Below are 25270 nucleotides of genomic sequence, written 5' to 3' on the forward strand. Positions count from 1 at the left end.
TGTTTTTCTCAGCATGGTTACGATGCAACATCGTCTCCTACCCATGCGTACAAGTCTCCGCCTCTTGCAACTGCTTCCTTGTCATATAGTAGCACAAAATTGCATTTTGATGGCCAGTATTTTGAGAATATATTTGGAGAATTACCTATTAATTTTACTACTCTAATCTCTCATTTAACCAAAGTTTCTTGATGGACAGAGAGACTCTTATTGTCTGAAAGCTGCAACAGAAAGTCGCTTTTCTTTATCTCAAAAAATTTTGAACTAGCATAAAATTGAAGAAAAAAGTCATGTCTATCGACGACAATCCTTCCCTACTTTTCTCTATCTCGGAAATTTTTGAACAATTTAAAAACACGATATAGAATATATAACTTAATAGTACTTAGTTTAGTAGTAAAAAGATCTGCACATATCATTATTTCCCACTGAAGCGTTTGTTCACCAACTTGTACATTTCCTTTCTTTGCAGCATTAAAATTTCATTTCCTAAATATGAATGATTATATAACCATATACTTGACCCAATTTATTAATAATAATAACAATAATTTGTTTTTATTTCGACCTCTTTAGTATAGATATGGGTTTGACTTATCATTCTTTGCACTCATCCCTCAATACCTTTTATGTTCAAAACAATTACACACTAACCTAGTCGTAAATTTTCTTAACCTACGTTTTACTTAAATCTGTCTCATCTATTCTCCCAACACTTTAACCCAAACTTGCCTAATTCATTAGTAAGTAAATATTGTAATAAATACGATGGAGTGCCACTGTATTTGTACAGGATCAGCGAAACTTCATCGAACGTCAACACAGTGCCCAAATAACCCTCTCAACGCCTCTCTGCAAAACACCCCGGTCTCCTCATCCTATCCCGAAGCAGAAACATCCTTGAGAGTCTGAGACGCTACTTCCTGTTCGTTAAACATCCCTCCATCTCCATCACTGCTCCCGTTCCCGTTCACCGATTCAGGTACGCGTTATTATTACACGAACGTGCCGCAAGGCTCGCGCGTTGCCACCTTATGTAACCCACATAGTCATTGCGGGGCAAGAAAAGAAGGAGGTGTATATCCTCTGGTCTTAGGATAGCGGGCAGGAGTAGAGAGCGAGAGAGTCTCTGTCGCAAGGAGAACAGAGAGCAACGCTCACCTTTCGGTGAGTCAGGCAGCGGAACGGCCATAGATCTCGAGAGAGGACGAGAGAAAAGAAACGACGGAGGGAAAAGGGAAGGAGAGGCTCGTTCTAGCGGAGGACTAAGTAGCTCGGCAAAGATCACGGCGTCGGGCGTGGGAACAAGGCCCCTCCTGGCTCTGTATACGCTGCTCTCGACACACGGCGAACATTACTGGAACTTCCTCGGTGTGGCACTTGTGCCACGGATGCTTAACAGTACTTGGAGTGGCTGATTCCACCGGGTTAGACCGCGGCGGTCGCCACGAAAAGCGAAGCGTAATCGCTGAATGTGCGCTGCGTTAGGTCGTGGTGTTGAAGATGCGTGTTCTCTGACGAATCGTTCGGACGAATGGAACACCTAAAGTTTGATTGCTTTCATTGCTATCGAGATAGCTCTAGACTAGGGTTACAGTGGTTTTCTGATAATAAGAATAAATGTAGAAGCATTTATGGGGAATTTTAAGATATTAAATTTATAGAATGCACGGAATGTACGAAAATATATGAAATATCTGACGTAAAGAAATTGTTATCATATTTAGAAGATGAAATATAGCTTCGGGTAGTTCTTACTCTTTCAGTCGCATGCATAAAAATATGAATTCGCAAACTGTAAATATTCGCAATCTACTTATGAGTATATGTATTTCGGTTTTCAGACGATCTCTTCGTTAAAACAGACAGCTCGTCAGAATATATTCACCATAATAGCCATGAGATTATCCTTTCCAGATTTTCGTTGCTTCAAACGAGATCAAAGTTTATTGGCCGACGAGCTGCTGGCAGTGGTTTGGCGATCTTCTGTGGCTTGTGAAACTAGGTTCAGTCAATTCATGTATACAGATTGGTTTATGGACGATGATCGATTCAGTGAAGTAGTAGCCTCCTATAAATATCCATTACTTCATTTCCATTCTATCCTTATGTACCTAACAGCCTTCTGTAAAGTACCTATCATTTGAATTTGGACAAATCAATATATTTATGTCTTCATATTATTCTTCGTATATTATTTTAATGGTTTTAAAGGGGTAATAAATTCTTGACAACCTACTGATAGGTCTAAGTGTCACTAACGGACCACTCTTCTTATCACGACAATTTTCTTTGGCGATAAAAAGGGTTCGTCGAACGAACGAAGCAGCAGCAGGAAGCGTCAGTTGAACGCAATTTTCTACTAGAGATTTTTCGCGCGCCCCAGAAATAGAAACTTATTACTGTCAATGGAGGCGGAGGGTGGCTGGCTCGGTCAAGGCTCCGTTTATTTACATCGTGCAAAGGACATCGCGTTCACATCGCGGAGGCGGTCGGGCATTGTTACATTGGCGCTCCAACTCCCTATGTAACAAATTACTTTCACTTTGGCACCGGTGATAATGGTAGGTGTAGTGGCGTGTAACGTGGTATTCTAGCTTGGCATTGCTGTTAGAACGTCTGTATATTAGAAACGAAACGTTTTCGATCGATCGTCGCTCGGCTGGAAGCTTGAGTTGTTGTTTGAAACTACAAATTAGAACATTAGGAGCTTCGGCGGATTCTATCATAATACTTGCTATGTATTTTAACGCAATTAAATATAACGATAAACTGCAATTTTTTTAAACAAAACGAAATTTATTTGTTATTAAACCGTAAATGTGCGTGTAATATTTTTGCGAGCACAACTAAAGAAATTAAATTCCTGCAGAAATTTCATATTTGGTATTTGAGATATACACTACTCTAAGATACTTAAAAGATCGTTTTCTTCTTTATGTGGTATCATACAGGTGTTACAAACTTCTTCGCTTCTGTCCGTTTAATTTGAACAGAACTGTTCATAGTGACCCTCTTAATCATCTTGAAAAATACATCTTTAATGTGCAAACATCTTACAAACTCTTTAAATGTATGAGCATCTGCAATTTATTATTCATTATAGTAATAATTTACGATGATTTATTCGCAATTTATATAATGATTTATTCACTATAGTATCTTCTTACGTGTCACAATCACAAATACATAGTCATCAGATAACGCTTGAAATAATCACTACAGGCAACATTCCAAATAATCAATAAGGCTGGTACTTGAAATGCTTACACAAAAAGAAAGAAAGGAAAATAGTAGTCAAACTTGAAATAGTGAAGAGGCGTAGTCGTTCGGTAGCATCGAGTTTTCTCGATCGAAGATCGCAGGATCTTTGAATGCGCGCGAGGAGTACGCGTCAGATGCAAGGATCCACAAGAGGTACACTTCCGTGCAAATGTGTGTCACGAGTTTCCCACGAGATGAACCGGCGAATGGCAACATAGGCGCGGGCATAGACCAATTACTAGCGTAGACTCTCATTGACTCGCGATTTACGCGAGCTATCGGTCGATACTGGCGAAACGCGCTCGCGATTAAATCCGCTGAACGCGTTGTTGCACGCAAACGATGGTCCGGCGACTTGTAAACGCGTTCTAAAGCACGATTATTAAATGTAAATGTATACTTGACCAGTCTGGTTTCGTGGAAAGTTGTTTGATCATGTTCGCTAATATTTGGAACGAATTTGGTACAGGAGTTTTAATTCGTGTAAGAATTTATAAGTTGCAATCTGTTAAATATCCTTTTCAATGTTACAGTGTTTTTTAACAAGTAGGATAATCGAATGACTTGATATACTTCTATTTTAAATTCAAACGTGGATCAATTATTTCATGAAAAACATCGACAATCGATATCAAGATTTTATGCTAATAGTTCGTGGAATAGTGGTAGATCAGTGGAACATTCTCGTAACGAGAATCGGATCAAAGTAAAGTATATCTTTCGTTCGTTTCATCGTCGGGCATTAATTATAGTCCGCTAAATCAACAGACGGCTAAGCGTGTCTTTGTTATGCTTTCTTGTTCACTTTCACCTGCCAAACGCTTTCTTTCCCGGCTGTACCGTTAATTCAACGACAGGTGATCTTGTGGTCATCGCTTTTCGTGTCATTATTTTTATTCTGAAAGTTCTGCGCTTACCAATGTTATTTTTTAAAATTTTCTTCCAGAAATTCCTTAAAAAGTATATCATCTTTTAAGGAAGAAAATAATTCCTGTACATAATAATTGAATTTTAACTATTTCAGCACTTCTTTTCCTTATACAAAATGTTACAAGTATAATGAGGCTTGTTATATATACTTCTTCGTTATTATATTTGGTAGTTTGTCAAGCTTATGCAATATCAAATAGTTGAGAAAAATCAGGATCTAAAGTTCTAAAAATATTATTTTCCACAATAATTCAAAGGAAAGGTGACAAAATCTTTAACTTGAGAAAATTGTAAAGTTTGACACTCCTATAGAAATCTCTGTGTTCCTAGACATTTAAACCCATTACTAAATCTGTTTACAAAAATTTGTAGCTTTTCTTTATTTATATAATTTTTGGGAAAAATACATTTGTACCACTTTTGCACTGAACTCTTTTATTAAATCTCTGTCCATACTAAACAAACTCTATTAGCTGGCAATCATTCCTTTTCAAATTCACGAAAACATCTCCAATAAACCTTACTTGTCGTACTTCTCCAATTCTTCGAAATTCTGCGATCCTCCGGTCAAAACCTACTTCTCGAAAATTTTCCGAAAGTTCCCCGGTAGAACGAAGAAAGCCTAATCATATTCTTCAACCAATATATTCGACCACATGGGAATTCACCTCGGGGTCGTTCTGATTTCTCGAAGAATCGCACGTGTATCTAGAATCATCGATTCGATTCGTCCAACTCGCACCAACCGGTTCCAGAACGCAGCTCAATTTCATCCAAGACTGAACATGCCTGAAGGAGAACAGGGAAAAATTGGTCGGGTTTTATTGCGACCAGCCCGCGTGAATCGTAATTTGTCAGGGTCACGAAGCTTTGGGATTCGCGAAAATCGGGTGCAGAAGAGTAGTGGCCTCGTTACACCAGCGATTGAGCGTGATCACAATGATTTTACTTTGTTCACGGTGGCTTGTTTCTTTACAAGCTTCGCTGTCAAGTTGGTACTATTGTCTACGGTTTGCCGAGAATTGCAACATACGGAGGAGATGTAATTTCGGGTTCTTTTAGTGAATAAAATCTGATTGACCTTTTCTCAAAATTAGAATTATGATAATAGAATTAGAATTAGAAAATAGAATTCTGTTACTCCTTTTATTTGTAGCAATCCTATAATTTAAATTACAGCGTATCTTTAACCAGTCGAGAATTTCTTGGAGAAAATATAAATTTAAATCGAAGAATTAGTATTGCATTACTTATCATAAAATATTCATTGGATAATCTTAAATGATAATTTAAATGATTAATTAATTAGATAGTGTATGGGAACTTTAATAGCATTAAATGTTGGATTAATTAAGATAGAAAACAAATTAATAATCATTCGAAGCTATCGGTATACACAGGTGCTTTCGATTTCGTATCAACGAGAATGACAGTCTGATCTTGTGCGCCGATTAAGAAAACAGGATGCAGTGGTTTACATGTTAAGTAGATGTTAATTGTATGGGACTGCGGTTAACTCGTGCTACGGTCTCAGACCGCAAGATAGAGATGGCTTTCTTCATTCCCCTGAGTCGTTTATCGAAAAACATCGCAATCTTGGAAAATACTATCCACCCATATAATGCATCAACCGCATTCTATACAAATTCTTGTAATTCTAAGACAAAAGTACGAAAGTTCATTTTCAAACTAGTATTAAATTCGAAGCATTTGTTGCAAAACAACACCTTAATGCATACATCAATAAATTAATCTAACTCCACGTTAATGCATATATTAATAAATTAATATAAATACACGTTGATGTATACATCAATGAATTAACATAAATACACATTAATTTACATATATTACAATTTGTAATGTAACAAACCCGGCTAAGTTATTACTCCTATTATAACTCAACAATGAAACACGTTATCGCTAATTATCAGACACTAAATCTCGTTAAACAATTAAAAAATCTCCTTTGTCGGGCATCGTAGGATCATCGATCTCCCTTATATCAGATTTGCTCCGCAGTTATAGGATCATATGTGTTACCAGGCGTACATGTGACGCTTATTAACAGTGTTCACGTTCCCGCGTCGATCATCGGGGATCGATAGGGTCGAGGTCAAGGGGCCAGATTCGCGATGATCGACTATGACCCCGCCGCAATCGTAAAAGCGTCTGCTGCACGAGTCCAGTTGATCGATGATCCGTTTCAAGATCGATTTACCAGCTTTCAAAGCGTATACTCGCTAGTTGCTACCGAGACGCGTCTTTTCACGAACATCAAACTCCTTTTTATTTAATTATAGCTAATCACGTGCTCTTCTTTGTTCTGTTAATTTGCTTGTTTGATATAATTTTCTCATACATATTTTTCTGAGATTCTCCATTTGCAATTTTTAGTAACAGACGTATTTTGAAGAGGAATTTATTCCTTCATTTATCAGTATCATTCAGTTTGATGGGTGGGAAATTTTTTTTCAGTTGGTTTCTGGATATTTTAATAACTTTTTGATGTTGTAGGATTGTTGAAGTTATATTAAACACGTTTGTGTCTGTATATAAAAAGTATCTCATATAAAATGAATTATTCATTCTCATAATTACATTGAAATGTCATTGACACTATCAGTGAAACGAGATATTGCGTCATGTAAAAGTGACTTAAGATTCCTGCTGCCTCGAAACAGGAAGAGTCATACAATACATATGGCGATCAGACGATACGCACATACAATTGATTAATACAGCGGAAGACTTCATAAATATATCAGATGAAAGAGGAAGAGTCTTTGACTCTAACGTTTCCAATCATCTTGTTAATCCCTAACATCTCAATCTATCGTTCTCCAAATAATCGCCATGGTTATTTTCAATTGAAAATTTGTATCACCTACTTTAACGCAGCTATTACATATTCTACGAAACATCCAGCATTCCTCATCTTCCTCCAACAATCGCAAGAAAAGCCTAATAAGAGAAAGAGAGAGAAAGATTTATTCATGTGTGCGTCATCATGGTCGTTACCACCCAGCACGAAGGTCTCACCTGGTCTCACTGTACAATGATTCAATTCCGGCGGATGGACGACAGTTGGCGCGCGACGATCGCTCGATTTCACGCGGGAAACGCTCTGCGATTTGAACGGGACACGCGGTCGTTGCCGAGTCCTCGACGATTATCCACACCAAGCCGTGTTTCCTCGGCGCGATTTCCTTGACGCAGTCCACTATTCAGCGTGGGAATCCGACGACGTGTACCGTTGCGTCTCATCGTCGTTCTCGTTCGTTGTGCCGCGGAAGCAACAACCATGATTTCATTTAGACCCTGGTAATCGCCGCCTCTTCGATCCTGAAGGATGGTCACTGCGAATGGAACACGATGTCTAACCTGGATTTACTCGAGCAATATGGTGTACAATAAAAGGTAGACACAAGTTTGGCGTTTAAACGATTCTGAAATGCGAAGGGGCACTCAGGACAGTATATGTTCTGTTGTTTTATTTTTCTATTGCTTTTTTGAATCGTTATTTCTTTTATTTATTATAGGTATTAGCTACGGGTTGTTGAGGTGGCGAGTTTTAGATGAATAAGGGCTGCTTGTACTTTGCACGATATTTTTTTTCGGCAGTTGACGAATAGTTGCGTGTGCCTGGTGTTGCTCGCGTTTTGAATGGGTGATGGATTGGTGAGATTGGAATAGGAGAGGTTGGACACTACAGCGTGGATGTGGATGTTTTCTGGATGGATTGAAAATTTGTTGCGAAGAAAATTAATTCTTATTCCTCCTAAAATTAAAAAGAAAAAGTTACTCAGGTTTGAACTAAGAAAAGGCGAGTTTTAAAGGTAGCTGTAGTGTGCTGACTACTATATGTTTTCTAGGGTATCTTTGGCAATTCTATCTTGCAAATTGCATCAAAGATTCTTCCGGTTCTTCTGGCACAGAAGAAGATATTCTTTTCAAAGAAATATGGTTTTTATTGATCATAAATACATCCTCGATATTAACGGTGTCTTATTGTTCAGATAGCATATATATTGATAGAGAACTGTGAAATAAAGGAATCGTGAGATAGTCTACGAATGAATGAAACAATAGACTTTTAATTAACCGGAAACAAATTATCCAGTTCCCTTTTTTACACAGATACGAGTACGCTCTATGTTCATGAATAAGTATACCATGCAAAAAATATTTTTGTCTGTATTACATAGTATTCAGCCATATTCAGCCGAAATTTACAAACTTACAATTAATTTTTAAATATTTCCCTATGGAAACAAATTAAAAATTGTCAAAAGCGTACCTTGGAATTTACCAAGAAAAATAATAAAGATTTGGCGAGAAATTTCCAATATTTCAATATAAATATCACACAAATCCTCTAACATAAATAACTGTTAAACCAAGCCTGTTCTAAAGATACCTCCGCAACTCTTTGACAAAGATCAAAGCCACGACGCCTGGAGTTTTCAAATTACAGCCAATTACCAGCAAAAACTGCATCCTCCAGGCATCGACACTCTCAATTACCAGGCAGCAGCCTCCAATCTTAGGCTCGATCTCTTGAAACTCCACGAAGCAATCCCAACAACCCAACACCCAGTATTCCTCACATAAAAAGCTAACAAACTCAAAAATGCTCAGCGAAAGAAACGTACAGAGTAACCAATAAAATAAACCTCTCAATAAATCTGTCAATAAGAATCTTTCTCTTCATTCCCACCAAAACCAAAACCAAACCCACTTATATATCACTTGACTCCGCAAAGACATAATCTTTCACAATTTCTCGCGCACTGAAAAGCCGAGAGAAAAAGCAGAACGATCGTTGGAAGGGCTGCACGCGATCGTTTCTACTGATCGAACTCGATTATCGGCCGTGGATTCCCTTTGAATCGTAGAAAAGTGGCGCGTTACGAGCTAACGGTATCTCGAATGAAAAAGAAGCGAAAGCGTTCGCGCTGGGGTGACGAACGAATTAGAAATTACAATCGAGTGGTCGACTGGTTCATAACACGCGCCTTAGTCAGACCGTGAGAAACCGGCATCCGTCCGTGTGTTATTTTTGCTGGTGATCCATGAATCGTGACCGACTGGATCGATCGGAAAACAGGGACCGCAGTTTCGGTTCGTTAGCGAATTAATGCCACCGTGCAACTTCTTGCTGAGTATTTGTAGCATTTTTCTGTACTCCCTGGTGACCGATAAAGTCGTACAGATGAGTCACATTAGTGTAAAAGTATAGAACGCTGGAATTTATTTTGAATTTCATATTTTCACGACTTTGTGCTTCTAATATCAAGAACTTTAGCTAATTTACGGAATATTGGAATTGGTTGTTATAAAGGAATGTGGTTCGTGCTTGATCAATTTTCGATAGTTTTGCTTTTCGATAGAAGTACTGTGACATTTTGTCAGGTATCTGCTTTTTGAGATTTGTGGAAATTATAGTTAAGTGAGGAATAAGAAATATCTAATTTCAAATATGATAATCTGGAATTTTGAAAACATACATGTTCTTCTTTAGGATGTTCCGCAAGAAGTTCCAGTTACTCCTAAAAGAGAAACAATACCGTTAATGTAACAAATAAAGAGAGAAATTGTGTCAGGCGATTAATTGTTGCCAAGTCAGTTCATACGATATTTTTGTATTTTTATCTGTGCAACGATAAAAAGAGTATTTAAAGTTTATTTCGATCTGCAATACACTCGCCATTATTTCTTACAATTCCTCAACAGTTTCCTAATTCCATCTTCACAAAATAAAGTTTACAAATACAATAATATAAATTACATACTGTTAAAAACCAACCAAAGGCTTATCTCAATAATCATTTCTCTGTGTTATTTCTCCAACAATTTCAACAATAGTGAAATGAAACTAATATATCGCTTCAAGTTTGGCAAAGCTTAAAATTTCGAAGCTCGAGCGTAAAATTTCATCAAAAGTAAAAGAACCAGAAAGATATAAACTAAAGCGGAAGAAGTGCATTTCCTTTTCCAATGATAGTCAGCTCTCAACGTAATCTAGAGAAATGGCGACGATGGAACCGTCGCGCTTATTCTTATAGCTGAGAAAATCTGCACTCGAACCAACAGTCCTACCAACGTTGATATGTATGAGAAATGACGGAAGCCCGCAAAAGTCGAGGAGTGGCGCACGCTTCCTGTTGCCGGTTATTGTTAACGGCACTTTTCGGCGCGCATCCGCTCTCGGAGAAAGCGTATCGGCCGATGCTCCTTACTCCTTGTGCCGCGGCCGCTTCCGCTTGAGTAGCGTGTGGTTTCCGGTGCGTGGCGCACGTACGATGTCGACTGCGATACACACCGCCTCCCTGCGCATATCGATAGTCAGTCGGAACTGGACTGTCGTTCGTGACGGTTGTGGTCCATGTTAATCCCGTGATTTTTCGACTTTTTTTTCGTTGAAATCTTTTGCTGATTCATTTTTTTTGTATCTTAGTTGGTTCATTAAAATTGTGATTTTTTGCTGGTTGATTTCTTTTTGTATCTTATTTGGTTTTTAAAATTCGTGATCCTCTGCTGGTTCATTTTTAAATGTTTTAGTTGCACAAGCAAAGAAGTGGTACTTCGTTGGTCCATCTTTTAATATCTTGATTTTGGTTTTGATTATATTTATCGAGCAGATTAGCTTTACGCGAGAAAAATTCTGTGACATTTTTTGGTGATGAGAATAGAGTGACTTATTTTTTCATGTATGAAGTCCAATTTGGTTTAGTAGTGGAGAATGATTGTTAATTCGTTAAAATTGTCTAGTTCCAATTAGAATTGTAGTTGGAAAATTACTTAGATCTCTGGTTATCGGTATTATGGTGTGTTGTATAGTAATATAACGCATCGTACTCTAAACTCCGTTCATATACGTTAATTGAACTTATATCTTCTGTTTAAGTTGCGTCAGCTTTAATTAGTTGCACCATGAACGAAATAGATAAAACGCTATCTTAAATTTACATACAGAACTGTACTGATCGAGTCTTATCGCTTCCTTTCAAGCTTTAACATTGCATTGCCTTGTTGAATTAGCATAATCGGAGCCAAAAAGGTCTACATATATAATTAATTGTATTTGATAAAAACATAAAATGGTTAATAATCTCATCGAATGTTATCACTTCTTTCCAAGTTTCTCCAAGCTTAAAATGATATATTAACTTAATTGTTCCTATAAAAAAAATAAGGTTCCAAGAAACTATATTGCAATTACATCAAAAAATTACGATATCAAGTATTAAATTAACTTAACAACTTGAGAAAAAATTTCCATCAATCACAAAATTCTCAGATACTGGCAAATCTTTAAATTTACAGTTTTTGGACATATTTCTATTTAAAATTCGCTTCTAAATTTGCCAAGGTCTGTATAAAATGTATAAAAGTTGCCATCTTCTGTCTATGTCCTAGACTAAACCCAATCAGTTCAAACACAGGCAAGTTTTCAAATTTTTTTATCGATAACCAGCAGAGGACAGATTGAAAATTTGCCCAATTATCAACGTCCATGCATAAATTAGAAATCACATGTAAAAATCAGAAATTAAAAATTTGTTCTGTGATCGCGGACAAAACCGATCGGTCCTTGATTTCGCATGGACCATTGGGAATGGCGACGTTTCCAGTTGTGGGCTGGGAATATCCTGGACGTAGCCTGGGAATATCCTGTCAGAACTCTCGCATTCCGGATCACCGAGTCGGAGTTATGAAATACCGAAGTGGAAACGCTCGAGCTGCCACGAGAGGTGGTTTTGCATTTCAGTTTCTCGATCGAATTCCATCTGTTCTCTATCTCTATTCGTTATACAACCATCTATGTATCTCCATCACTTTCCTTGGCCGCTTTTGTTTCGTGCAAAGAGACTGACTCGAAGGAATTTTCCGGTTCTCATAACGTTTTCCTTTTACAAGTTTCTATATTCACGATAATTGAGGATCTTTGGAAATACGTGTGGGCAGAAGTCGACGAAAATTGAGACCCATTCTGATGTATTATTATTTTTATAATGGTTCCGTTGGGAAATCGTGTAATTTGACTTAAATCTTATTTCATAGATGTCGATCGACCTGTGGACTATTCTTTAGCGGAACCCTTTGAGTTCCTGGAGGAAAGCTCGTGGGTCTTCATCCATAAACACTCCTTTCATTTTCGTGTGCCTTCTGTGAGGGTCAATTATAGCCAATTATAGAGTTATATAATGATGTGTTTTGATGATATAATAGGTGAAACTGTTGAATTCTTTTGATGGAATTTTATTTAGGTTCAGCTTTTGTTTTGATAAGATTTAAACACACCAAGTCCTTTTAGTTAGTTTCAAAAGAATATGTTATATTTTTATGACGTACCTTAAGAATTCGTAAAGAGTAAATTATGCATATCTCAGTAATTCAAGGTTCCTTTTATTGCCTTTGATTATGAAGTTTATTAAATTTAATGCGTGTGGAATTATTAAATCAAATTATCAAATTATGTAGAATTAGAAAATCTTCAAATATAGATTAACGTGTGGCATTTATTTATTGTTACAGCACCAAGATCATCCAGTGCAGGCACCAACAATCTACCGCCACTGACGTTCCATCAGGTTCATGGTGAGAATATCAGACTCTGCAATGGCGGGACCATCGCCAGAAGATACGAAAGCTTCTGCAGGGGCATCACATTCAGCGCACGACCCGTCCGGGTTGGCGAAAAGGTAAATTTCACTAAAAATTGTCACCATTCGCTCGATTTACTTATCAAATTATTCGATATTAATATGTCGTAACAAATTTTGAAAAATGTCTAACAAAAGACAATTATTGTAAAGTGGACAATTTATAAATAGATAATTAGGAACAAGTTCTATTAACATACTCTTAAATATTTATTTCCTTGACTAGAATTTCACGCATAATTAATTATGTACGTGTTTACCGACGCTCTCAATATATTTGTCGTAATAATTAACAAAATTAATTAGTTTTAATCTAATTTTCTTAATCTAAAAGATAGTACTAATCCATCAATTTCACGAAACAATGTAACCAGAGAATTAGTCAAAGTTATACATCATTCTTCGTTCAAATCTCACTGAAAAAAGCTCATCAATCATCAAATCCGCAATTATACCAACACGAGTGCAACATTCTCAGGAAACACACTGTCGAAGTCAACCAACACGCGTAATAACAAGCCTCAGCGAGGTCGATGCAATTAATCGATTCGAGCCGCAGATATTTCCCCACGGTGGAAAACACCGTTTTTCCCGCGTTTCCTCGTTCTCTGCCCGTAAATCGTATACACCAGGGCGACGGTTAATTGTGAGAATCGGGTGACTGTTGTTCCGCTCGACAGCTTTCGTCATTTGCATTTTCTGCATGCGTCTCTCGAACTTAACGAGCGACTGACCCTGAAGAATGGCCGAGTCATTTCACGTGGGCTGATAATTTAGCTTTAGATTAGATCGGTTTAGATTTTTTTCTCGAGGAGATCATTTAGTAAAATCCAGTTTGTTTCTCAGCCGATACGAATACATTAAATCAAAATAGAAACGCAATAGTAAGAAATGTGTGATCTGTGGTAACTTTGTTTCTAAATTAATTAAAAGTACATTTGCTTTCTCGCTAATTAATAGCGCCACCAGAAAGCTATGCTAACCGCAAAGGGTTAAATGTTACTTCAGAAAAATGGGTGTTGTGCGTTTATGGAGATTTTCTCCATGTTAAAAAATAAGTCTTTGTTTTAAACTTTACATGGGATAGATCTTTTGAGGATCTTTTGTAATGTTAAAACGTAGAGGGGAAGTCGAGGTTATTATTTGTTTTCTTTCTCCAATCTTTTCTTTAGAATACGATTATGTTATTATTCAATAGATTTGCTTTCTCAGAGTTGAAATAAAAACGAATGGCAATGAGTTAAAATTAGATTAGATTGTATCAGATTTGTATCAGACATGAGAAATAGCTAAATGTACAGTTTCATTGTAGTGATCTGTAACGTCTGGAAAAGTACCAGGAACCAATTAAGGGTGGAAATATAATGGAAGTCATTTATTGGGGGTTAAAAGCTTAAGCACTTTTCTGAAGTAATGTTTGAACAGTTCCAAAGGAACATGCGAGTTGGTTAAAAGCTATATGAAAACAGAGCAGCCAATTAGGAATAAAAATGTAATGGGGACTAATTACCGAGGGTTGAAGGTTTAAGTACTTTTTTGAAATAATATTTACACAGTACTAGAATAATACATGAGTGGGTAAAAAAATTGTATTCAAAGAAAAAAATCGAATTGCGTTTTTGGGTCAATTGTTATTTCTTGACTGAACAGGATCTTCTATACGCAAAGTTGTCCAGCTGATTCGAGTTCATTGATTCGGAATGGAAGCGCGTGGCAACGGGTACGAAGTTACGTTGTGGAAGAGAGCGTGGGCGAGCCATTCGAAGGCTCGTCGTGGATTTCACTAAACGCCTTGGAATATCGAATTTCCACCATCGCTTGATAAACGATTCGATTTGTCTCGCGAGACTTGTGCGATTTGTTTCAATCTCAACCTCTTGTCATGCGCTTCTATTGGTGTTTGTTTCGATAGCATTAATTGCTCGTTGCTATGATATCGTATTATGTGCAAGATATTAAAACGTTATGTATAATTTGTAATTAATCTAATCATCAGTTTAAAGAACTAAAGGTATAATTAGAATTGAATTTGAATTTTCATAAAAGAAATATGACGTGCGTTTGTTGAACGAGAACAATAATTTCTAATACGAATTTTACCTTTTTTTTAAAGTATATATATAGAGAGCTTTGGAATATGAGTTATCTTGACTTGATATCTATCTCTATGTGATATCCAGCAAATATCACAAGTGTTGTGTTTATCTTCGAGATCTTCGCCAAATATTGATTTTTCGATAGTCGGTAAATGTCCAATGACGAATTTATAAAGTTACCTCTATGTACGTGTATTTTATAAATTGCAGCAATTAATTTTCGACTCGTTTTGATTAGGTTCGAATGGAGAAAATGAAATTAACACTGCAAACATTGTTTCTGTATAGATCTGTTTTGATCAAATTTAAATCTCGTTTTGAGTGAAAGAGTTCCGGCAAATTGAATAGGCAAATTCAATGGCTTAATTTTTTTATTTATAATCCAAGAAATATATGTAATATGTTCGCCAGCAACATTTGTCGAGAATTTGAAAGTCGATAGAAATGATGGAATCATTCTAAGGTATTTGCGTAGGTGCACTAGTCTTAGAAATTATATCTTAAATTACTAGGAGAGAAATCATAATCGCGCGTCTTTGCGTCACTCGACAGAATTGACGCAATTAAGTCAATCATCAATAGTATATTTCTTCCTTTCCATTCTTATCTAACGATATTGATTATAACGTACGTTATAACTCTGTCCGTAAAATCGCATAAAAATCGAAAGTATCTATGAAATTTCTCTATTGTACGCGTTTTCTCCGAAACGCTTCGAGTAGATCTATTTCATCGGTTTCCTGGTTTCGTCGGCCGTAATAAAGAATCGTAAACCGCGAAGTTAGCGGTTTAAACGTAAATCGTTTAAAAGGCAAAGCCATCAGCAAAGACATTCGGTTCTAGGAAAAAGAACATCGGCGCGAACTCGATATTTCGTAACTGTTCCCCTCTGTTAACTATCGCCTTTAAGATTTTCGTCACGTTCAGCCTCGTGACATAACGTGGCCGAACTTGGTAGTGAAAAAGAGTCTTGTCGTACACGAAATCCCGTGATTGAACACTACGAATTGCGTAAAAACGGGAATATTCCTTGGAGAATAACGAAAATAATTTACAGCTGGAGAATAATTTGAAAGCTAAGAGAAGAACTGTTGTATTTACTTGATAAAATCGGAAAGTTCGTCCCATCAGAATTCTAGGAACAGAAGGTTCAGGTAGTTACGACCTATTAAAAGGATTCTCATGATAAATTTGTAGGTCAGTGATTTAGTGAGCTCGTCGTGATGTATCGACTTCCGATAGAATGTTAGTAATTTGAAAGAAATCGTAGGACTCCAAATGTTTTAATTGCCAACCTGAATTCCGGTTGATCTCGTTGCTCAATGAGTGAAGCATTTCCAAAGTACGTAAAAGGTATTAAACGATAATTGCGCGAAATCTTATATGCGTTCGTCGGAAATTGATAAATTGAAATTGTGAAACGTTCTTATTAGAGTTGAGTGAGAAGTGTTACGATTAATCATAAATGCCCACAAACATTTCTACATCACAGAATTCCTCAGACTTACAATTAATTCGAAACGTAGTTCTTCTATCATTATCATCTTCATTCACAATCAGTACATTACATTACAGTCATTAAATACAGAATCTCTGGGTAAAATAACGAGACTTGATTAAATACTAAAATCTTAAAGATCGTAATAGTTCCATTAATCCAAAACGGCAATAATTTCTCAATGACTCAATCTCCGATGTAGGATTATTATTATTATAATCTGTTAACATAATATTATAAAAACCACCTCTTTTCATATCATAATCTTAACTACCACATATCACAATCTATCATCGTAACGTCATTAACAACCACCCCTTTCTTCGTATCACAACTCCATTAGGATCAATGACAATCCCCCAAGGTATAACAATAAGACCATTTAATATCCAGCGTGAAATTTGTAATTAATCTTTGGATTGTGAAAGCTAAGATAAGTTCCCGCTGAGTTGATTTGAAGTTCGTTTTATTCTAAGCAATCTCTTTGTTCTTTTTTCAGATCTGTGTCAAATTCCTCGAGATCTCGGATAATTGGAGCGGCGTGATTCGCTTTGGTTTCACTAGCAACGACCCGATCAACCTGCGAAATGGCCTTCCAAGGTACGCCTGTCCGGACTTGACGAACAAACCCGGTTACTGGGCGAAGGCCATGGCCGAGAGGTTCGCCGAAAGGGACACGGTGCTCTTCTATTACGTCACGTCCGCTGGGGACGTGCACTTCGGTGTAAATGGCGAGGAAAAGGGCGTTTTCTTCAGCGGTATCGAGACACGAGGTCCATTGTGGGCTATCATCGATGTCTATGGCAACAGCACCGCCATCGAGTTTGTCGATCCTAACAGACAACATTTCAACAACATCAGGAGAGGCACCGAGCATAGCAACGAGGATAACGCGCAGCACAGCAGGCACTCGGCCATGGACGACGCGAGCAACGCGAGCAGAGACGTCGAGAGGATCATCGTTCCATCCATGCAGGGCATTTCGATCCATCATGAGCCCGACGTCGAGTTACCCGGACTCAGGTTTCAGCCTGCCGGTGTCATCTTCACGCCGTTACCCTTCCACTTGTGAGTATCTTCGGGAATCCCTTTGTCTCGTAATCGCATCAAAAGCATCTTCTCACCGAGCACCATGATCGTAAGATCGAGCTTTAACCTTTTTGAACATAATGGTGGTTAGAGACTGTGATGATCACAAATGAAGCTTTTTACAAACTTTGGAACTCTAAACCGAATCTCCACTGAAGCACCAAAAACGAGGAGCTGTTTTGTCGGCTCTTGTTTGTCCACACTGACGACTTTCTCAAGAAACATGAAAGAGTAACGAAAGGTTGGCCGTTGTTGCTTCAGTGAAGACACGGCTTTATAGTTGGTGTAAGAAATAGGGTTCAAGAAGAGATTAGTAGGTTCTATTTTATCCCAGTATAAAGTAATATATATATAACGAGACAGTGCTGAACATAGATGAAAATTTTCACGATTTGATAGTTCTTTATACGTTGTTGGCATAAAAACGAAACTTCAGGAAGAGATCGATAGGTCCATGTTCTATCTCACCTAAAGCAAAATATGGTTGAGTAGAATGTTTGTACCAGTTTTGTTCTGAAGCTTTCAGATAATTTAAATTATAAGAATCGTGACAAGAATTGAATTAGCACGATACAAGACTGTAAGAATCTCATGGGCTGCTATCGATTCGTTCGTAGCCACATTGTACAGTTAGAATGGTCTTCCGGTGTTATTTGTTCTCTAACTCGCGTCGATTACCATCGCGTGTTATGTCTGTTCCGTGTGGCCTTACAATGGGTGAATACTAACAAGGCCTTTTTGGGAAATTCAATGTACTTCGCGTTGAAATTATGTACTCTTTAATTGTTTCCTTCATATAAATGACCTCTAAACGATATTTTTAAGTTTTCTGTGAATTTCTATAAATTATCAAATCCTGAATATTGATTCAAACATGATCAGTTTATGAAAGTGTACATAGCGCAAATTGCTCAATTCAATCCATAACTCTTTCAACATATCTCTCATGATAGTATCTCATTGCTACAACTAATTAAGATTTCAAAATTTAATATACACATTCTTAGAATTAATTTAAACTTCCCTTCACTTAACTACAAGATCTTCTATCATACTCGCCACGTAAAAGCTTCACCTATCTACATAATAAATGACTTCAAATCTACACCGTGACATCTCTCCTCCACATCCTAATCCTTCGACATTAAACATCAAGGCAACGTCAGCTTGCTTTAAACTGACATTTCCATCGTGGCTACCGTTCCGCAGTAGACTATCCTCTAATGGATTCTTGGTTCCTTCATTTTCCAGGACCCGAGGTAGAAACATCCGCTTCAGTAACCAGCAGTGCGTAGCGACGCGAACCGACACGGAATTCTGTCACGGCTATGCGTTTACGAGCCAGCCACTGCTACTGGGGGAGCGATTGGTCGTGCAGATCCTCGCTACAGAGCCTATGTACGTGGGTGCTTTGGCTCTAGGTCTGACTTCTTGCGACCCAGCTCGGCTGACCGCCGAGGATCTACCCGACGACAGTGATCTACTACTGGATCGTCCAGAATATTGGGTAGTCTCTAAGGATGTGGCATCCAGCCCTCAACCTGGTGATGAGATAGCCTTCACGGTAACTCACTTTGGCGAAGTTCAAATGAGTAAGAATGGTGGACCACCGAACGTAGTGATGCACGTGGACCAAAGTCTTCAATTATGGGCGTTCTTCGATGTGTACGGTAGCACGCAACGAGTCAGGATGCTGGCTGAGAGGCCCACGTCGCCACCGCGACAGCGTCAAAGCAATCCATCGCCAGCTACCATCTTACAACAGCAGCAACAGCAACAACAACAGCAGCACTGCAACCACAGTAACGCAGCTACAGAACTGTCCAGATTTTCTGAGATGGTTCAGTTCAAACCAGCCATTGGCGGAGGCACCGTACTGGTGGTGAATCTTCCTCCTCAGACTGGTTATGTTACACCGTCCTCATCAACGCCACAGCCTACTTACGCCTCCGCTGGGCATAGGAGTCAACACGCGCACCCTCCAGCAGTCACTGCTTCGTCGTCCACGGCGTCTACGGCGTCCACGTCGCATCCTGGATCTTCCAGACAGTCCTCACCGCCTTTGACAGGCACCATGGCCAGTACAGGCTCCTCTACGTACGTGGAGCCAGTAAATTACCAGAGTCTTGACGGTACTCTTACCTCTCAGGCGTCTTCCCACCTGCAGCAGTGGAGCGAAGGCCTCCAACCTACGCCTGGACAGCCAAACGAGTGTTCGGTCTGCTATGAAAGAAGCATCGACAGTGTGCTGTACATGTGCGGTCACATGTGTATGTGCTATCCTTGCGCTATTCAACAGTGGTGCGGCAAGGGTGGCGGACATTGCCCACTCTGTAGAGCGACCATTAGGGATGTGATCCGTATCTATAGATCCTGAACGACGGCACGGCCACTCCGCGGAAGGAACGGTTCCAGGGGCTGATGCCCGACCAAGTCGCGTTGATTCGTTTTCTCTCGGAGCAAACAACCGCCGTCATTGTCGTACAGTTCATCGCATACGATATTTTGGAGTTCTCGTCTGTGGAGAAACTACATTTATGCTCAGGATAAATGATATCTTCGATAACAAGTTCGTAGAAGCATCCAACTGTTCTTCTGCTCATTCTTTTGCAAATTTGGTCCTATTTGGTGATGAGTAGTATTGTTGTTACGAGATTCTCAGGATCTTAGAACTTTAAAAAAGCAGTGAAGATGACGTGGAAATGATAACTCAGATGAAAGGATGAGATCAATCGCGTTTATTACCACCAAATTTATATAGGATTGTGAGACGAGAACACGCGAAGTATCTTCGTTGAACCCTAAAGACTGGGAGGTTTTGGTTCATCGGCGGTTTTGCTGTCCTTGTAACGTCAATGAGATTCGCACAGTGTCGTTGAACTATCGTATTCGGTTGCAAACGAGTGACATAAAGATTCTGTGTACGCCTTCGAGCTTGGCAGAGAACAAAAGGAATGAGTGAACGTATGAAAGACGAAGGAACGAGTGAATGAAGAAACTAAGAAAGAAAGAGAGTAACATTGATCTTAGATATTTTCACAATCGACATTATATATAGTATATATATTATCGCTACCGTTACTATCATTACCACTTACTGCTGCTACTATTCTCAGCCTTTAGTTATTATTTTTATTTGTACGACTAGTAATATTATTATCACGATTCTACAACGACAATAGTGGTCGTCACGTTATTCTTATATGGAGAAAAGTCACCCTAACGATGGGTATCATTATTTTTTATCGCTGTGAACAGATCAGACCATCGTCTCCAAAAAGAGCGCCATCTGGATCAGTCGAGACCGATTCAATTTTATTTTATTTAACAATGAAGTAAAATAAGCTCGTGTGATTATTAAGGCAGGCGCCGTAGGGCGCGTGTAAGTTAGAATTTACGTCGCTTTCACAACCTTATCTGGGTTTTTATGTTATTCGTTTTACTCCTTCGTTTTTTAATTTGCTCTCGCAAAGTTGGAACGACCGCGTCATAATCGTGTCCTCGAGCTTGCAGGACGCACGAGTACGCGTCCTTTCCTCGTTTGTTACTTTCGACAATAACGCCTGGATGTGTAATGTATAACTTTGAAGTTGTTAGCGGTTCGAGCGACCATAAATAACTGTGGTGTGTGTATAACTGACTACTACGTATAAACGTCGTACGTATTACCAAAGAAACAACGCGACACGTATGATTCCTCCCCCGCTCTGCGTACGTTTCAATACGAACTCGCACGCAGTCCTCCACGCAGCCAGCCTTAGAAGGACGATGGTTTTTGATACGTTTTAGAACTTAGCATTACCGTTTTCTACCGAATTCGCGCGCTCCCAAATGCTACACGAAGAAACAATGTATACTCGTCTCTGGCAGTTGCAATGTGCAGATCTTAGCGACACGTTTTTTATCCAGAATCTACGTTTAATTGGTCTAATTGCGAGGGTTGAGGTTTTCGAGTGTAAATAACGTTCTTTTGGATTATAATTTCGCTACTCTTTTAATATTGTAGAATCTTTATGAAAAATAATCCTTCGTGCTATATTTGATATTAGCTATGTTATCTGACATCATAGAAACCTTGCCTAGTATTATAGCGAGAAACAATTTATACATTGAGTCAGTTGGATTACACAAGATTAAAGAAAAATAACTAGAGTTCATCTAAACGATGAAGTTACAATGTTAGTTTTCCAAAACCATACAGTACAAGTTTCAAAACCTCTAAACGCCAAAAATCAGGGCAACGAAGGCCAAGGATCATTTGTATAAAAATTATTCGTCATAAGGAGCGGTCCAGCGAGACGCTAAACATATCTCTAACCGCAGATCTCCGCGTTATATTCCTAACTTTATTGACGACAAAAGTACAAGCGAAGTTACTATACACTAGATTGCATAGCGTTCTAAGGGGCAATGTTTAGAGGCTTTTATCAGTGTTGACGACTAAAATGGAATTATTTGAGGTGCTCGATAGCCAAGCAGACGATCGAATTCCAAGAACTTCGAATCCTCAAAACATTCGTATACACTTAACTAAGCCAAACAATTAAGTTTCGATTATCTGGACCTAACCTTTCTCGGCCATCGAGTCTCTCATTTGTTATGGACTAAAAGCGATTTATAGAATTTCGTAGCGTCTCGTTCGATCATTCTAATCGTCGTCCAGCGATTGGAACATGCATTTTGCGATTGTAATTTGCCTGGACGAGTAATTACTGCCCCTACGAGTTCGCGTTTCTTCGACGCGAACGAAATATCAAGTCGACTGGCCGTGGAACGATAACAACGATTTTGTTGCACGGTCTGTCGAGTACACGAGGATCATCCTCTCCATGTGAGCGCTTTATTTTCGTACAGCAGCGAGACGAAGCCGAAGACGGCGACGTTTCCCTCTTCCACTCGGCCCACGGACACAAAAAATCAAGTAAAAAAAAAAAGAACGAAATCCTAACGACGACGAGAGACGAGCGTCCTCGAGGCCGTGCCTTATAGACATTTTACCGACAGTCGGCATCTCGCGTCGTGTGACTCGCGTTGCTCGTCTGAGCTTCCTCCTATCGATCGACAGAGATCGCCCTGGCCAGAAGTTCGTCTCCCGATCCGTTCGATTCGTTTCCGGTAATAATCCTTGCTCTACGCCTTCGCTCCGTTGAGCCCAGCTCACAATTATCATGGCGTTTCAAACGTTTGTGAGGGTAAAGTGACGAGCAACACAATTATTACGCTATTTATCATATCGGTATACCTGTCTTTGATCTTCTGGTTCCTGAAATTTGGTTCTTGATAGTACTCGAGCTTAAACCGTGTTTGTGATGCGTTTGAACGGAAATTAGATGTTAACTTTTTGCTGTTTTTAGGAGAATTAAGAATTGTAGGAAATAAGAGATTGCTTTAATTTTCGAGGGAATTTATTTATTGGAAAAATTCGATATTATTTAATGTTTGGAATTGGCCAAGACCACATGAGGTATTATACTTTATGCCTAAGTTGTATTGACAATAATCAAACACTGGTTACGTGTGTTTCAGCGTAAGAAACAATTATGTATATTGAGTTGCGTTCAAGACACTCGACATTCGTGTAATATGTTTTATAGATGTAGGTACTTAAATACTTCTTATATGAAATATACAGAAACACAACTGCCACTTTACCAGTCTAGTCTCTACAAAATTAAAAGAACCAAGTTCATTATTTTTTAAGCTACCTAATTTTAATTTCCAATTTTTGTTGCTCAAGTTTGAAACAAACGTATCACAAATCGCAAGAATTAGTCTTTAATGTGTTTAGTTAAAAGGGAATTGTGGTTGCTCGTTCAACGATTATTCACAGCGTGATATCGAAAAATCCGGCGAAAAGTAATGATTAGCGTCGAGCGGCTCTTCCCCTGACAAACGTATTTGTCGATGAGGGCAAATTGTTCGCCTGGCGAAGAAATGCTCATGAGCATATATATTTAAAATGAAATAAAGAATAATAAAAAGAAACATTCGCTGGAGAGAGAGAGAGAGAGAGAGAGAGAGAGAGAGAGAGAGAATGAAAGATGAAAAGAAAGCTTGAGACAGAGGTATCGTAAAGAGTCAGGAAGAGATGAGAGAGGTCACATCACGTAAATTGGGATTGCGGTTCCTAGCCGTTCCCGTTGATGCGAGAGCAAAGCGACAATGAGAAAGAAAGAGACACAAGGAGCGAAAGAAGAATACTGTCGTCGGACAACGGATGCGCAATAAAGAGTAGTGAAATCTCTAGTCCAGCGAGCGGCAGCTTTAACTTGCCTGCCAATCCAAAAAAGAAATGATGAGATAAATGATGATGATAATGATGATGATAATTGTATTTGAATTAAGGAGAGAAAGAAAAAAGATGGTCTCTAAAAGAAAAAGAGAAGAAAAGCGGTCAGAGTATGAGAGGGAGAGAGAAGAAGAAAGAAAAAGGAAAAGGAGAGAGAGAGAGAGAGAGATAAAAAAGTATGAAAGGATCGCGTAGGTGTATTTGTATGTGAATGAGAGAAAATGAACAGAAATTTTATAAAATACAAAGTTTTAAAAGAAAGAATTTGCTAATATATGGCGCGTGTCGAGCAAAAGCATACCAAGTCACATGGCACGCGCAACGAGAATCTTTTTATTAGGATACTCTATTTACGATAGAATCATAATAGTCGTGATCGCGTTTGACTTCGATGAAAGGTGTCACAGGCGAAACGTCGTTCAATATTTGCTCTTCCCGTTTCGTGTTTTACCAGAAAATCTAGAAGAAGAAAATAAGAAAGACTAAAGTTCCGCCATTGAACGTGTGAACCTACGAACAAAAACGATCGATGGTATCCTTTTTCTTTGTCGATGAACGATATTCTAGATAAATATTATATATTGATTATTATCCTAAGAATCGAATGAACAGACGCTCTCGTTGATGCCACCGGGTCATTGTCGTCGTGATATATTATCATTGTATGTCGGTGTACCGATCGATCGATGTTTTTTATTTTTCATCATCGTCGTTGTGGTTCTTCTCACGTTCCCCTACATTCATCATCCTTCGCCGTTTTTTCATCGCAAACGCATCTTTTTCTTTTTTTTTCTTTTTATATAATAGACGTACTCGACCAGCAAATTGGGATTTCCTTTTCTCGATTGTCACGCGAGGACACTCGTCCAGATCTTCTTTTATATTTTATCATTATTTTTTTTATTATTATTTCTATTATCGATATTACTATTAGGTTTATTATTATTGATTATATTATTATTGAGTTTGTCTTGTACCACTCGGCGAGAATGCGCACAAAAAGAAAAAAGAAAGAAGAAAAGCAATTTCGAAGCGTGCGTTGCCCGCAATGGAAACGCTTCGAAGCGCGTTTTCATGTCATGTTGTTACACCGAGTGTACTGTCCGTTACGTCGTGGTTTGGAAAGAAAGAAAATGGAAAAAATAGAAGAAAAGATGTCACCCTTGTCCCTCCCCTCGAGATTGAAAGATGATTCTATGTGCGATAAAAGTTCTCTGTAACTGTAAAGCTGTCGATTACGAATTTATACATATGTAATATAATTCGTGTAGCCGCGTGCTGTCCTACACAATAAAAAGCCTGTAATATCTATGAATCTTTGTGTCTTCCTCCAGTTGTATCATCCTCTTCTTTATAAGAATACCTGAATTATTTCAAGAGCTGACAGTTTAGTTAGACCAATTAGTTGAAGAATTTTATTGATAGTCCAAAGAAG

At 38.4% G+C, this 25270-nt stretch overlaps 1 protein-coding gene across 6 annotated transcripts in view; it reads left to right on the forward strand.

Moving 5' to 3' along the window:
- Window positions 1–25150, forward strand: part of LOC100646726 (protein neuralized) — a 121216-nt gene extending 96066 nt beyond the window's left edge. For 5 of the 6 annotated variants that reach the window (XM_048412337.1, XM_012317252.3, XM_012317253.3 and 2 more), the window contains 3 exons: window positions 12736–12902; window positions 16957–17525; window positions 18798–25150. In XM_048412337.1, coding sequence (XP_048268294.1) covers window positions 12736–12902; window positions 16957–17525; window positions 18798–19923 — 1862 coding nt within the window. In that variant the 3' untranslated portion in view covers window positions 19924–25150. Of the gene's footprint in view, window positions 1–10570; window positions 11952–12735; window positions 12903–16956; window positions 17526–18797 lie in introns of those variants that run through there. The other variant, XM_012317249.3, reaches the window with a different exon arrangement.
- Window positions 25151–25270: the final 120 nt, after the last annotated feature.

This window comes from Bombus terrestris, chromosome 15 (assembly GCF_910591885.1).
Source record: "Bombus terrestris chromosome 15, iyBomTerr1.2, whole genome shotgun sequence".
Taxonomy (NCBI): Eukaryota; Metazoa; Arthropoda; class Insecta; order Hymenoptera; family Apidae; genus Bombus; species Bombus terrestris.